This window comes from Chelonia mydas, chromosome 8 (genome assembly GCF_015237465.2).
Source record: "Chelonia mydas isolate rCheMyd1 chromosome 8, rCheMyd1.pri.v2, whole genome shotgun sequence".
Taxonomy (NCBI): Eukaryota; Metazoa; Chordata; order Testudines; family Cheloniidae; genus Chelonia; species Chelonia mydas.
Window position 1 is genome coordinate 43,720,590 of NC_057854.1, and position 14,610 is coordinate 43,735,199.

The 14,610-nt window shown below is 50.0% G+C and overlaps 1 protein-coding gene across 18 annotated transcripts in view; it reads left to right on the top strand.

Annotated features, from left to right (window-relative positions):
* LOC102931917 (myomegalin) overlaps nt 1–14,610 on the top strand; it is a 155,816-nt gene that overhangs the window by 76,168 nt on the left and 65,038 nt on the right. For 10 of the 18 annotated variants that reach the window (XM_037907669.2, XM_037907670.2, XM_043552528.1 and 7 more), the window contains exons 1-7: nt 2,027–3,401; nt 8,953–9,072; nt 11,734–11,853; nt 12,096–12,188; nt 12,355–12,570; nt 13,945–14,103; nt 14,478–14,591. In XM_037907669.2, the coding sequence (XP_037763597.1) occupies nt 2,184–3,401; nt 8,953–9,072; nt 11,734–11,853; nt 12,096–12,188; nt 12,355–12,570; nt 13,945–14,103; nt 14,478–14,591 (2,040 nt within the window). In that variant the 5' untranslated portion in view covers nt 2,027–2,183. Of the gene's footprint in view, nt 1–1,778; nt 3,402–8,952; nt 9,073–11,733; nt 11,854–12,095; nt 12,189–12,354; nt 12,571–13,944; nt 14,104–14,477; nt 14,592–14,610 lie in introns of those variants that run through there. The other 8 variants (XM_043552527.1, XM_037907666.2, XM_043552523.1 and 5 more) reach the window with 4 other exon arrangements.

Sequence of the window (14,610 nt, forward strand, 5' to 3'; positions counted from 1 at the left end):
ATGTCTGCTTGTAGCTCCATAACCTTTAAGAGCGGCTCCGTGGCTTCATTCTGATGTTCCGCATTCTCCTTTAAAAAAAAAAAAAAGGAGGACTTGTGGCACCTTAGAGACTAACAAAGGTGCCACAAGTCCTCCTTTTCTTTTTGCGGATACAAACTAACACGGCTGCTACTCTGAAACCTGTCATTCTCCTTTCAGTCCCTCTTCTCGCTGTCCTGCCACTCCTTCAATTCCTGTGGAGTGCATTGTAACATCATTCAGAAAGTCCTCCTTAGTTCTTGGCTGCTTTCTAATTCTGTGCAGCCGTTCAGCCACTGGTAACAAAGAGGGAGGCTGGGCTCCCAAGGTCATCTCTGTGAAATTTAAACACAACATATTACAGAAGCAGTATTTTTTACAACACAGAGAACACTGATTCAGTGATTTAAAACACAGCAAGTACTCACACACCTGTCACTAACTGGCTGACTCCAGGGAAGCACACATGAGCCACAAGACCCCCCAAATGGTGAGTAGCCGCAGCGGCAGGATAAATCAGTCTTCCCAGACCCTTCTGTACACTGGGCACGTGGCTCTTGGGGAGATCCAGCACTGGGGCGGGGGGGGGAGGGGCTGGTAATCATTCCTATCCCCATACTTTCCACAGGATGTGATCATTATAGAAGATATCTCGCTGCTGAGGATCAGCAGGGAATCAAGGGAGGGACTTCTCCAAGACTGCAGCTTCCGCCCTGGCCCCTATGCGGCTTGCGCGTCTGCAGCAATGGTCCTCTCTCCCCCACCCTCACCCCCCCGTGATGGCACTGTGGTGCTCCCAATGATAAAGTGCTGTCTATACTGGTGCTTTTCAGCGCTAAAACTTTTGTCGCTCAGGGGTGTGTTTTTTCACATCCCTGAACGGCTAAAGTTTTAGCTCTGAAAGTGGCAGTGTACTGGGTAGAGTGGGTGCTACTATTGTGCAGGGCTTTGGGGTAGTGGCACAGGGAGCTGTGTGAGCAGGTGGGGGGTACATGGCAGGTGGATCTAGGTGCTGCAGGGTGTTGGATGTGTTGGCTGGAGCCCTGGGAGGAGGGGGCTGGTACTGGTTGGGCTTGGTTGGTAGGTAGTGGTCAGCAGCCCATAGGATTGAGTGTTGGGCAACTCCTGTCCGCATGTGATGCTGGGTAGAGTGAGGAGCCCATTGGTAAGTATGGCTGGTGCTGGGGGTGTGCGCAATGCTGGAACATGTGGCTGGCACTGACGTGTGGGTCGAGTGGTACCAGGGCCTGCTGGTAGCAGGAGGCTGGTGATGTGCGTGTACCTGGGCGACAGGTGGGAAGTGCCGCGGCACACAGTGGCTGGTGGCTGGCAGCGGGTGAGGACACGTGGTGAATTGTGGGTGGCTGGCACAGCAGGTGGTGAGAGGCCCTGGCTGCAGGAAGGTAGGGCAGGTGGCACTGCATGGCATGGTCACTGGCTGGGTGTGCAGTGGGGTCACTGGTTGCAGAGGGCATTGCTCCGGCGGGGGAGCGCTGTGGGGAGGGGGGGTTCTCTGTGTGGCACTGAGGATCGTCTTGGCTGCTGGGTTTTGTGCTGAATCTCCCATGAGAACTGGGGTGGAGGGGGGGGGGGAGGGGAGGGGGAGACTGTACCATCCTTTGGCCCGCTTTACAGCGCGGCTCCCTCTGCGCAGGCGCTACTAGGCTGTGAGCGGAGGATAGAAACTACAACTCCCAGAAATCTCGGCCGGGCGCGCATGCGCGGCGGAGCCATCTTGAAATCTGAGCCGTAATCAAAGAGCCTCAGTGGCAGGAGGCGCCTCGCGGGTGGCGGGAGGTGTCGTGGCGGGCTGCTGCCTCCTCACGGCCGGCCGCGCCCTGCCCAGCCCCGCTTCGGGCCGCGCCCCGAGCCACAGGCGGGGTGCCGGTGGGGTGGGTCGGGTCAAGGATCGCCAAGGGAAGGGCTGTGGGGTCAGGGGGACTCTGGGGGAAGCCTGAGGGATCAGGGTGTTCCCTAAGGGGGTCAGCCTGGGGGGCCAGGGAGAGCGTAAGGTGGGGTCAGGGGTCCCTGGTGTCAGCTTGTGAGATTGGGGATCTCCAGGGTGGGGGGCAGCCTGTGGGGTCAGGGATCCCTGGAGTCAGCCTGTGAGGTGAGGGGGGTACCCAAGGTGGGGGGGAGCCTGTGAGATGCGGGGGTCCCAGTGAATGCCCCCAGGAGATCTACTGAGTGAGCAGGGAGGACTCCCCCAGCAGGCCTGGGTGTGGGTCTGGGAGCTAAGGAGGAAGATGAGGGAGATCTGCCGGATTTGCGCCCGGGAGCTCTGTGGCAACCAGAGACGCTGGATATTCCACACGGCTGCCAAGCTCAACTTGCAGGTGCTTCTCTCCCATGTCCTGGGCAAGGAGCTCTGCCGAGATGGCAAAGCTGAATTTGTCTGCAGTAAATGTGCGTTCATGCTGGACCGCATCTACAGGTTTGACACGGTCATCGCTCGCATCGAAGCCCTCTCCATCGAGCGTTTACAGAAGCTGCTGGTGGAGAAGGATCGCCTCAAGTTTTGCATTGCCAGCATGTACAGGAGGAATAATGAAAACTCTGGTATTGATGACAAAGTTGTTGGGGATGTGACTGTGGACATTTCTGGCCTGCCTGATATCAGATACACGGCCCTTCTTCAGGAGGACTTTGCCTATTCTGGATTTGAATGCTGGACAGAGCATGACGAACATATCCTAGAACCGCATAGCTGTCACGCTTCGGAGAGTGTGGGTAACCGCCCAAGGCGATGCCATGGCTGTGCTGTGTTACGTGTTGCAGATGCTGACTATGAAGCGATTTGCAGAGTCCCACGAAAGGTGGCCAGGAGTATCTCTTGTGGGCCTTCCACCAGGTGGCCAGCTAGCATATGCAATGAGGAATCCTCTGTTTGTGAACCTATAACTGCTGACTCAGGAAATGCCAAGGTGCCTGTGGAAGAAGAAAGCATGGAGGAGGGGACTCCTGGGTCCTCTGTTGAATCCTTGGACGCAACAGTGGAGGTCAGCCCTCCACGACAGAAGGATGAGGAAGCAGACAAAGGTGTAAAAGGGAGCGAGAAGTGTGATGATTCCTCAGATGCCCGTACTACTCCAAACTCGTCATTGTATGGGAATAGGTTGGAGCTAGCCCTTAGCCTGATCAAAGCTTTTGACTACAAGCCTGTTCAGAGTCCCAGAGGGAGCAGGTTACCTATCCCAGTGAAATCCATCCTGCCATGTTCCAAGCCTAGCCGTGACCTGGTGGATGGAAGTGCTCTTCCTGGCTCAGTGAATGCTGGTTCTGGTTTCCTCAGTGCAGCCACAAAACCCTTTCCTTTGGAGCTTTCTGACCTGCAGGAGCTGTGGGACGATCTCTGTGAAGATTATCTGCCACTTCGGGTACAGGTAGAGGTCAATGTACAACATTAGTTTAAAAAAATACTGATCCTGAGACCACTGTGGATTCAGATGTGCTGAGATCATATGGATAGCTAAGTGTAGCCAAACTCAGGTTAGGAATAGGTCGCTGCCTATTAACTATTTAACTGTACCCCTTCTATGCAGTCTGTTCCTTTTCCATGATCAGGTATTGTCTCCCTGCTGTGTTTTGAAGAAGTGAGCCCTCTGGGGCTTGATGTCTTCACATCTCTCTCTCTCTCTCTCTACTGCTACTTCCAAAGACTGTATACTAGTGTGGGTCTGAGTTTTAGTTTGCCTTTAGTTTCCTACCAAACAAATACTGCTACTTTATTTTCCCTTGCTACTCTCTATAACTTGGTTTAAATTTGTAAGTTCCACTAAAGGGAATTGTAAGCTGCCAGAGACCTCTTCTAAGTGCTGATTTCTTTTGGCCTTTATAACTGCTCTGTTCTGATGTATCAGGAATTTTCATCCTCTCAGACAGAGTCCTAAACTATAATCCTCCCTCTAAGGATCAGTCCTCAAATGTACACAGCACACAGGAGTACACTGGTATGTTACCTACAGAGACTGTCATCTTTGAGATGGATTTGCTTCAGTGGATGATTTTAGGGCTGGCATTCTAGATATTTGGTTTGCCTCCTGATCCTTTAAAAAGTTCAAGTGATTAGTGGCAGATGCCACCAAAAGCCTGTGAGTTGAAGACTCTGCTTTCAGAGGAATTCCAGGTGTCTTGCCCGCTGTGTAGATTCCAATCCACATATAGCTCTGGATTTTCTCTGTTTTGCCAGGCTTTAAAATCCTGATTAGTATGTGGCCAGAAAACTACACCTGTAACTACTTTACTACTATGTTAATGAATAGAAAGCCCTAGTCAGCTTCAATTCAGGAATATCCATGTCAGTCTAATTGCATTCGCATTAGCAGTCTTAGTGCTGTCTAATGTGCCAGCTAGCCTCTGGGACTAGAAAGATGCTTGTTTATTACTATGGGAACTGTAGCCAGTGGATACATTTCCTATTCAGAGAGCACTGCTGATTCTTTTTCTAGTCTGACATTTTCCAGAGACCTGTACTCTTTCTGCATCAGCTATGACGTGCCTTTATTGACAGGCTAGAAATTGTGCTATGGAGGAACACAAACTGACAAAAGCAACAAATTCAGTGCCAATCCACTTGTAGCTCATGATTGAAGACCTGCTGACACCACCTGAAAAACCTTCTAGTGAGGAATGGTGCTGCAGCTTCTGCCCTATTCTATAGTCTCTATATCCCTGACTGGTCATTTTTCATTACTGGGGACATTTGTACAGTATTAATAAGATTTTTTTTTCTTAATGCACATCTTTAAAGAGTGGAACAAACATTAATTTGTATATGGATTTAAATGGCTTGGCTTTCTCTCGTGTCTTATCATCTTTGTTACATCTCAGAGTTATTTACAAAGGTTTTTTTAAACTCTAGCCTTTGTCACATGTCTGTTTCTGCAGTGATTCATCATGTTGAATTTGCAACTTCCAATTTCTTAAGGTTTTGTTGCCATGGTATCACCAGCACTCAAGGATTCAGTGCTGGATCTGGCAGAAGGAGAAAGCTCTTACTCACACTCTAGATGGCTTTTATGCTAGAAATGGAAAGTCAGTTGGCAGCAAAGTAAATAGTTGTTGTATAAATGTTTTTTTCCTTCTTTTCCCCAGTATGAAAACAACTCTTCAAGAACCAAATATTATGTTCATTCCATTAACATGGAAGTCTGCTGATCACAGGAGTTGCATTGCCCTAAGAAGCTGATACGCTTCTTGTCTTTGTTCCTTGCCTAGAACAGCAATCCTTTTAGGTTCATTCATTGCAATTAGGATGTCTCAGAGCATTAAGAGCTGATAGGCAGATGACTTCTTAAGCCTGGTTGGCACTGGCATTTTCTGCAAAATGTCAAACCGCTTTCAGCCTTGCAGCTCCAGAGGCAGTAGCAACAATGCTGGCATAAACTGGCTGCCAGTGCTTTCACCCTTGTTCTGTGCAAACCTGCTCTTGGCAGGGTTAGACAACGTGGTGGTTATGAAAGGCAAGTGGGCAATCTATGCTAACGCTGCTATTGCTGCTGCCCCTGCTGCAGGTGCACTGCGGGGGAGAACTTAGAAAATGCCAATGTAGAAAAAATTCTGGGGTGCAGAGATTCTATTTTTGGTACAGTAGTGCCCAAGTAATGAAGAATTAAGGATGGCAGATCCTAAGTGCCATGACTTGGCTCTTCTAAGTTGGTCATGGCTCGCTCTCTCTCCCTTTTTTTTTTTTTAAATTTCCTAGTGTGTATCAATTATTAAAATACATTATTTTTAAAAATTAAAATAATTGGGGAGGAAGGAGAATTTATGCTTTTCCTTGTGCCTTTTCAGCAGCCTAACTAAAAAGTTACAGTTTGCCTCCTGTAAGATGTGCTAGCAGCAGCCTCTGTCTGTGTTCAGGGGCTCCTGGTCAGGCCAGGTAGAACAATGTGCAGGGTTGTCAGAGTGCAGAGCTTTATTAAAACCTTAAGTCCCTGGCACTTGTTCAGAAGTGATTGCTGGCCCCATTGCTTACAGCATTAAATATGCTGTCAACCAAGCAAAGGCTCTTGTCCCTCCTGAGGACTAGATCTAGACCAAATTTCAAAGCTCAGCCAAAATGATCTGTTTTAAACCTTTCAAATCTATTATTTGGGGCAGGATGTTAGGCTCTTACAAAAGCAGAGGGACTGAAGAACAAGTGGCTAGTAATTCTTGATTTTCTAACCAGTAACTAGGTGTGACACAGCAGCTAGCTGATCTCATCTAGCTATGACTGCAGTCAGTGCTTTGGGCCACTTTTAGGTTTTTATTATTCAAATGCAGAGGGCTCCTTGTATTGCTTTCCCAGCAGCGTGACTCTTGTTAACAGCCTCTTCGTAGAATATGGGTCATCTCTGGCTGTCAGAGCTGCCTTAAGGTTCCTTCCCCCTTTTTCTGCTCTTCAGCCCACAGTCCGTGCTGTTCCATCCTCTCACCAATCTACCAGAGATGCTGGTGCTTAGTATCTCACTGCAACCCAGAGACAGAATGCAGCAGTGCCTCTGCAGCTCTTGCTATTTGATTTATTTATATTGCCATGTATCAGGATCATTTCCCCGCCATGTTGTTTGCTGTACAAACACAGGGTCCAGCCTCCCAGCCCTGAAGAGCTTACATCTGAAACTGGGAAAAATTAAAGGCTTGGGAGGGGAAGGAATATCTCATTCAAGCAAAGTGGTCAGGGTGGTGCTAGTCATAGACTTGTTGGTACAGTTTTTGTCCCCCTTTAGCTTTAGAAGAATGGAGGGAGAGCAAATGAGAGGATGGGGTGCAGGAGCAGAAAACAGGAGCAGGAAAGTGGAAGAGGGGGATGAAAGAAGGGGAAGAGGGTCATTGAGGGGGAGGGGGAGAATATGAGGCGGGGAGTGGGGAATAAAGGAGGAAGGCAAAGAAGAATATCAGACTGGACCAGGAGGGTGAGAAGGAACGGGGGTGCGGTGGGGGGGGGGGGAAGCAGGAGAAGGTTGGAACCAAAAATCAGTCAGCAGAGAGAAAACAATACCCAGTGTTCAAAGGCTGAAGAGCGGTGTGCTGCCCCCAGGCATTCAGGGCTTCTGTATGCTTGCTGTTGCTGGGGAAGCACCCGCTCCTTTGAGCGACCCATCTCCTATGGTCATAGGAGAGGAAAACTCAGTGAAATAGAGCTAGTCAAAGTGAGCTGCCATGTGAGCTGTGTGTAGGGATGCCTGGAGCTGGCTTTGTTGTCTCCTTGCTCCCACTCCAGAAAGTCTGGCCGAGGCATTCTCAAATCTTCAGCAGGAAGGCAATAGTGAATCTGGGCAGCGGCTGCATTTTCCCTGATAACCGTTGTTTACTATTGCTGCTGATACCCAAAAGCATGCTTCTCACCTTCCAGACAGAATGGGTCTGAACTCAACCCCAGAGAGCTTACAGACCTAATTTGATGTGAAGGAGTGAGACAGTAAGGAGGGCGATGACAGAAGTGTCAATCAGATTGTTATGTGATTACTCAGCGGGTGCTGGCTAGCACACAGAATGCTGCGACAAGGAAGGTGTGATTTTTTTTTTTTCTTCTTTGCTTTCCAAGTAAATTGATGTCTGTCTTGGCTAACTTTTTCAGGCCTAGTGGCAGAAGCAGGTGGGGAGACCCGAACAAGAAGTGTTGGTCTCACAAATCATCTTAGAAAGGGCATTCCATGCATGTTGTGGGAGCAGGCAATGATATTTGTGGATAAAGTAGGGCATTGAGGTTGGCATCACGGGGAGTGGAAGGAGGAGATCAGTGCAGTGCATGGGGAGTGCAGAAGGAGATAGCTAAGTTATGGAGAATCGTGAAGGGTGATTACAAGAATCTTGGGCTGGACATTGTGTAGACAGGAGCCAGTTTAGTGATTCAAAGAGGGTGGGAAATAAGGTTCCAGTCCGGTGGTGAGGAAGGTGATCTTAGTAGCAGCAGCATTTTGGATGGATTGAAGGGGGTGATGTGGGTGCCAGGGAGGCGCCTGAGAAGATTACAGTAATAGGGACAGGAGGTAAGGACCTGAACAAGAGTGTTTGCTGTTAGGTCGGACAGAAAAGGTCAGTTCCTGATGATGAAGTGTCAGGACTGGCTGGGTGTGACGGCAAGGGAGGAGGCAGCGATTATCCTGGGTTATATGCTGAGGAACTGGTGGTGGTCTAAGGTGAAGGGAGTTTCAGAAGGAAGCTAAATTCAGCTCTGGCCATGTTAAGCTGACTGCTAGGCACGCGGGAGGGACGGGATTGGAGTGGGGGAAGTAGATTGGTGGATCGCTGGCTGGAGATGGTAGTTGAAGCTGTATGAACAGATCACCCAGTGAGAGGGTATAAAGTGAGAACAGTGGGCCAAGAACAGACCCTTGGAAGGGGAGGAGGTCCCTGAAGGATCAGCCAGACGTGCAGCAAGAGAGGGTGGAGGTGCAGGTGGCAGGATGTTGAGAAGGTGGCTATAAGGAGCAGATGTTTTGAAATCCACATTAGGAGCATAGGCCCCAACTTTTCCCGGCGCTGGTGGGTGCTCGACCCTGGCCCCGCCCCGACTCCACCCCTGGCCCGCCCCCATTCCAACACTGTCCTCAAAGTCCCCGCCCCAACTCAACCTCCTCCCTGCCCCTATTGGACTCCTTCCCCAAAGCCCCACCCTGGCCCCGCCTCTTCCCCAAGTGCGCTGCATTCCTGCTCCCTCCCAGCGCTTGCCGCTGCGAAACAGCTCTTTTGCAGCAGCAAGTGCTGGGCGCTACAGGGAGAAGTGGGGAAGGTGCACTCAGGGGAGGAGGTGGAGGTGAGCTGGGGTAGTGGGGTGGGGAGCTGCTGGTGGGTGCAGAGCACCCACCAATTTTTCCCCATGGGTGCTCCAGCCCTGGAGCACCCACAGAGTTGGCGCCTATGGTTAGGAGGGCCACCACCACTCTGAGCACTGAATAGAAACCAAGAAAGGACTCAGGCCACCCATCCTCTCTTCTGTCTCTCCAGAATCTGCCTGAGGACCATCAGCAGCTGACTCAGTGTGACTCTGTGGCGAGTGGGCATGTGTCTGAATCGCACGCTGCTGAGCTGCAGGACAAAATCCAGCAGTACAATTCCACCAACAAGGTATTTGTTCACTGGCAGCACGTTCAGCTTCTTGAGGATTCTCGTTTACCTTAATTAGCAATAGCCATGAAGGGTCATCGCAGGCACTGGAAGTTACCCAAACTGAGATGGTGCTATTGGCCTTCAACAAGGCTAGGATGTGCTTCCTTTCCTATAACTATGCTATACAGCTTCCTTCCTTATACCAGTTCTAAAGCAGTGTTTGAAAGACCTTCCCCTATGCTAGGGGGACTCCATAGAGCCATTGGAAGAAAGATGCCTACATCCCTGAGCTCCACCCACTGCCTGCCCCACCCACTCTGGCTTCTTGGCTGCTGCTTCTCTATGGTGAGCCTTCTGCAGGCAAAGAGAGGGAAACTGCCATGGAGGCAGCTGGCCTCCTTTTGGTGTGGGGTGAAGGAGGTCAGCCTGCAGAGGGGCCCGCCCTAGCATCCTTTTAAAGGGCATGAATTAAAAATTAGCTGAACAAGAAGATGGCCAGCCTAGTGGCAGGTTAAATGAATACACATGGGAAGGCATAGCTGGTTTTATATATGGCCATTGTGGTGCTGTAAATTAACTGTAACCGACCAGGAAAACACCACAGAAGTCATTGTGAACAGCTCCATGCAAACTTCTGCTCAGCGTGCAGCAGCAGGCAAAATTGCAAAGTGTTTTACCACCCCTTTCTTAACACTGCTAAACATAGTCTGTTACAGTGCCCTTGTATAAATCCGTTGTCGTCCATAGCTGGAACACTTAAGTTCAGTTTGGCCAGCCTTGCTCAGGAAGGATAACTCCAAAAGAGAAAGGTCTGGAGAACAGCAATGAAAATGATTAGGGGTGTGGAATTAAAAAGACAAGGGCAATTTAGTTTCAAAAGAAGCCAAATAAGAGGTAACGTGCTAGGTGTATAAATTAATGAGCAGTATAGAGATGGTCATTTGGGAGTTTTTTCAGAATGAGTGTGGTATCAAGGCCATTATAGATATTTACCTTCTCATAATAAAAGATGTTTAAAAGGCAACATTTAAAACTGATTAAAATAAACACTTTTATTAAGCAACTTAATCTGTGGAAGTCACTTCCACATGCTGTTATGGAAGCAATTGAGCAGGATTGAGAAAAGATTTATCTTCTGTTACACTAGTGAGGATGAAAACATAGGAGGTGCTTTGGCACTCATGTTTCAGGGCATAAACCAGCCTTCCCCTCCAGCCATGATGTTGCAAAACGTCTGTGCGGCAGGGGAACCCCTAATCAGCACCTGCCACTGCAGCCCCAATCAGGGAAATGGGTTGGGGCTGGGTAACTAGCTAGGACTGGCCTGGAAACTGGCCCCACCTGCCAGCCTCATTAACAGGGGCTAAATGCTTGGGAGGCCGTGAGTCCGGAGGGCAGGGCGGAGGCCAAGAGGGGAGAGTAGGCTCAGAAGGAGCCAGGAGCCTGCTACCCTGTTGCCACAGAGGCCTGTGCTAGGCCAAACCTGTAAATACTCTGTAAATAGTTGGAGCTTGGTGGTGGGGACCAGACACAGGAATAAAGAGCATGGGTGTTGCACCAGCTTGAGGTGGTCCTGACTCATTGGGGAGGATTTTCACTGTGTTGAAGCTAGGACACTGGGCTGGATGGACCATGCATTTGCTCGAGTATGGTGTTACCTGAATCCAGGCAGTTGCTGCAAGAGTGAGTGGCTGGATGGAGGGTGCTACCTGGAGAAGGGGAGGAAGAGTGTAAATATGTAGCTGTAATGCTCTAGCGGTACTGGGTGAGTTGGAAGGAAAGGAAGTGGCCTCTGGGATATATGGGTTCTGTTTGGAGGTTCCAGATCTCCAGGATTACCAAGGGCTGGAACCTCTCTCCCCTTTTGAAAGGGTTGGGGAAATGAGTAATCGAAACTGGGAATGGCATTAGGCAGCTGAGTGTTGGAGACTGTATCAGACAAAGTAAGCAGGGCTCTCCGGGAGGATGCGCAAGGTGTTGAGATGCATGGGGTTGGAGGCCAGGATTCCAGCCCCTCCCTCAGACTGGATCACTGGGGGCTGGAAGCACAGGTTCTGACTTTCCAAAGTGCCGGAGGCTGCGTGACCCCAGCTCTATCCCAGGCCCCGCCCCCACACCACCCTTCCCCCAAGGCTCCATCCCCACCCCGCCTCTTCCCACCCCTGCCCCACCTTTTCCTGCCCAGTTCAGTCCCCTCCCCCGAGCACGCCATGTCCTCGCTCCTCCCCTCGCTCCTCCCCCTCCCTCCCAGCCTCCTGTATGCTGCGAAGCAGCTGATTGCGGCAGGGGGGAGGCATGGGGAGAGAGGGGGAGGCACTGATCCACAGGGCCCACTGGGGTGGTGGGAGGAAGCTGATGGGGAGGCTGCCAGTGGGAGCTTAGCACCCACCATTTTTTCCCCCGTGGGTGCTCTAGCCCCAGAGTCAGCACCTATGGCTGGAAGTTGGCCTCAGTCCCTGTGAAAGAAGGGAAGGCCTTGCATTGCCTTGTTGCTACTCTCTCCACCCAGATCAGGAGCAGCAGAGCCAGACTTCAGAGGGAGCCACTTTGGTCTTGGTCTGGGGAAATAAAGAGGAACCTCTGGGCTCTGTGGACTCAGTATGGTGTGGAGGGATTCTTGGGGGCAATTTGAGGACCTTTTGGGCTTGGTAACTAAACCGTTGTGTTCTCTGTGTTCAGTTGCTGCAGGAAAAGCTAAATGAGATGAATTTTGAATTAAAATCTGTCCAGGAAGCATCCCAGAGACAAGATCGTACAATCCAGAGTCTGAATGAGGCCCTGAAGAGCAAAGAAAGTGAGGTAACTAACACTGCTGAGGAGGGCCGGTGCTGTGCCCTTGTATGGGAAATGTGGATGCAGGGAAGCATGCTATTCTAGCAGCAATTCAGAAGGAACCCTTCAGTCATCCTTGGACCTTGCTCATTTCTCCTGTGACTTGTTTCTGTCAAAGCACTTACAACAGGCAGAGGCAATCTGTGCCCAAGACTCCTTGGGGGTGTGGGGCTTGCTAACGATTGGGTGTCCTATCCCCTATCTTGCAGACAGAGGAGCTGTATCATGTGATTGAAGGGCAGAATGAGACCATGGCCAAACTACGAGACATGTTACATAGAAGCCAGCTTGGACATTTGCAGGTACTTCCCTGTGGGCTCCTCCATCCCCCAGAAGTGAGGGGCCTTTGCCTTTAAAAGAAAATTGAAAAGCCTTGGGTATTTCACTGTCACAGTCTCCTTCATTGTTCTGAACAGCTCTTGTGAGCTCACGCTTAAACACTCTCACGTTTCTGTTCTCTCTTGTCAGACCTCGGAGGGGCTATCCCCTTCCCAGCAGCAGCACATGGCACTGCTAGATCTGCAGAACACGCTCTTCTGCACCCAGCTGGAGATACAGCAGCTGAAGAGGGGTCAGCGGCAGAAAGAACACCAACTGGCTGAAGCCAGGAGAGCTACCCAGCTTCTAGAGGCTGCTGTGCAGGAGGAACAGCAGCTGAAAGAGGTGTCGTGGAAACACAATCAGGTACGGCATGCTTCAGCAGTTGAGCATGGCCTGATGCCACATGCAAATGACAATAAAGTGTTTTTGCATATGAAGAACGCAAACCAATGACCTTCATGATGCTTATATTAGCTGAATGTCTTAAGTGGGTACTGTGCTGTGCATTCTCTGTCTAATTCGTGTTAGCTTACATTCAATAGTACATGCACACAATCAGTGCAGAGACTGAATACAGTGGATCAGTAGTGGCACTTACTGGTATGTTTTAACTGGTACAAATGTCCTGTTTCTTTTTGTGATGCTGTATTCCTCTTTCTTCAGTGGAGTAGCTGGGGTAGACTTAAAAATTTTCCTGTGCATGTAAGAACCATTTTTTAAATCCCCTCTTCTAGCCAGAGTTGAGGTTGAAAGTTTTCATCAGTTTTAAAGTTGTGCAGTCACCAACAAATTTTCTCTTTACGGGGAAAAAAAGTGCAGTTAGGGAATTGAGTGCAGAACCCTAATTCCAGTTGCTTGCCAGTTTCACTACCAAACGTCATGTGGCTGGACCCAGTTTGATAGTGACTTTCTGAAGAAGTTAAGAGTTAGTTGCACTGTTCTTGTGCTGGGCACAAAATAATACGTAGAACTAAAGAGGCATGTGGCTGGTCTCTTTGGTAAGATGGACGGATTTAGAGTTTAAAAATCACTAAATGTCTGTGTAATTTCAAAGAAGAAGTAATAAATGTTTGAAAGTTTGCTTTGGTGGCTGTGCTGTACAAAACTCCTACTCAGCATGTAGGTAAGTAATCAGATGTGTCTATGTGGAAATGTATAAAACTCCATAGCAATGGAGGTAGGGAATAGGAACCCCCAACTTGAGACATACTCAGCCACGGTCCACACTGACATCTGTCCATGCAGCTGTGGAAACCCTATCTCCAGTACATGTGTGCTACACATGTACTGAGCCTAGCTTCCATAAGCCGAACCACGTGGAGATATTCATCGGTGCTCCATCCATATGCTTGCTGAAGGGTTAGCATCCCCATCTCCTGTGGAAGGAGGTCAGGCTCTGTTTTCTGATCTGAATGACAGCAGCCTATAACATCTGAATCCTACTGAACCTGTGGTATCCTCTCCTGCAGCCCAGCCTGCCCTTTACCTTGTGAGAGTCAACAGGATAACATGCTTCTGAAGAAGTGGGTTTTTTACCCACGAAAGCTTATGCCCAAATAAATCTGTTAGTCTTTAAGGTGCCACCAGACTCCTTGTTTTTAACAGGGTAACAGCAGCTCCTGAGGCTGTCTCCATCTTTGGTGTGACTGACTGACAGGGCTTCCTGTTAGCCTTTTGGCTTCTAGTGGGGAAGTGAGCATCTTATGGCAAAGAAATGAGAAGTGTGTTTCCTTTCAGGAGCTGCGCGGTGTTGTGCAGCAGGTACAAGCAGAGCTGCAGCACAAGGCTCAGCAGCTGCGGACCCTGGAGGGGGAGAGGTGCTGTGAGATCCGGGCCCAGGAGCAGCGTGTTCAGCGTTTGAGCCAGAGGCTGGCTCACAAAGAACAGCTTCTGCAGGTGAGGTGAAAAATGATGCGAATCAGGGATTAGGCTCACCTTGGTATTTGAGTGCTGGCAACCATGTGACCATGCGCAGCTCTCCAGGGCCTGTCCTCAGGGAGATTGGAGTCTGAGGGCAACCCTCTGGCTACAGCCACAGGGAGGGACCTGTAGGTGGGGCTGAGTCGTACTAGCGAGCCCTAACTGGGGAGGGAATCAGACAGAATAACATTGACCTGACCTGTGGACTCTGCCATCCTTTGAGTATGGGGAGAGGAGAGTGAGGTCAGAGAGAAGTTCTCTGACCTTTCCTTGCTCTGACCTCAGAAATCCCTGCACTGGCTCAGTAATGTTGGTGTCAGTGCTGATGTGTGCTTATGGGGCCCCTTCAGGAATCCCGGGAACTTCTGCAGTGTTGGCAGAGCTTGGAGAAGAACCCTGTGGTGACTGACGCTATGTTGGAGAAGTTGCAGCAGCGAATCAAAGACCGAGATGCTGCTCTGGAGGTAAGCACAGGACATTCCA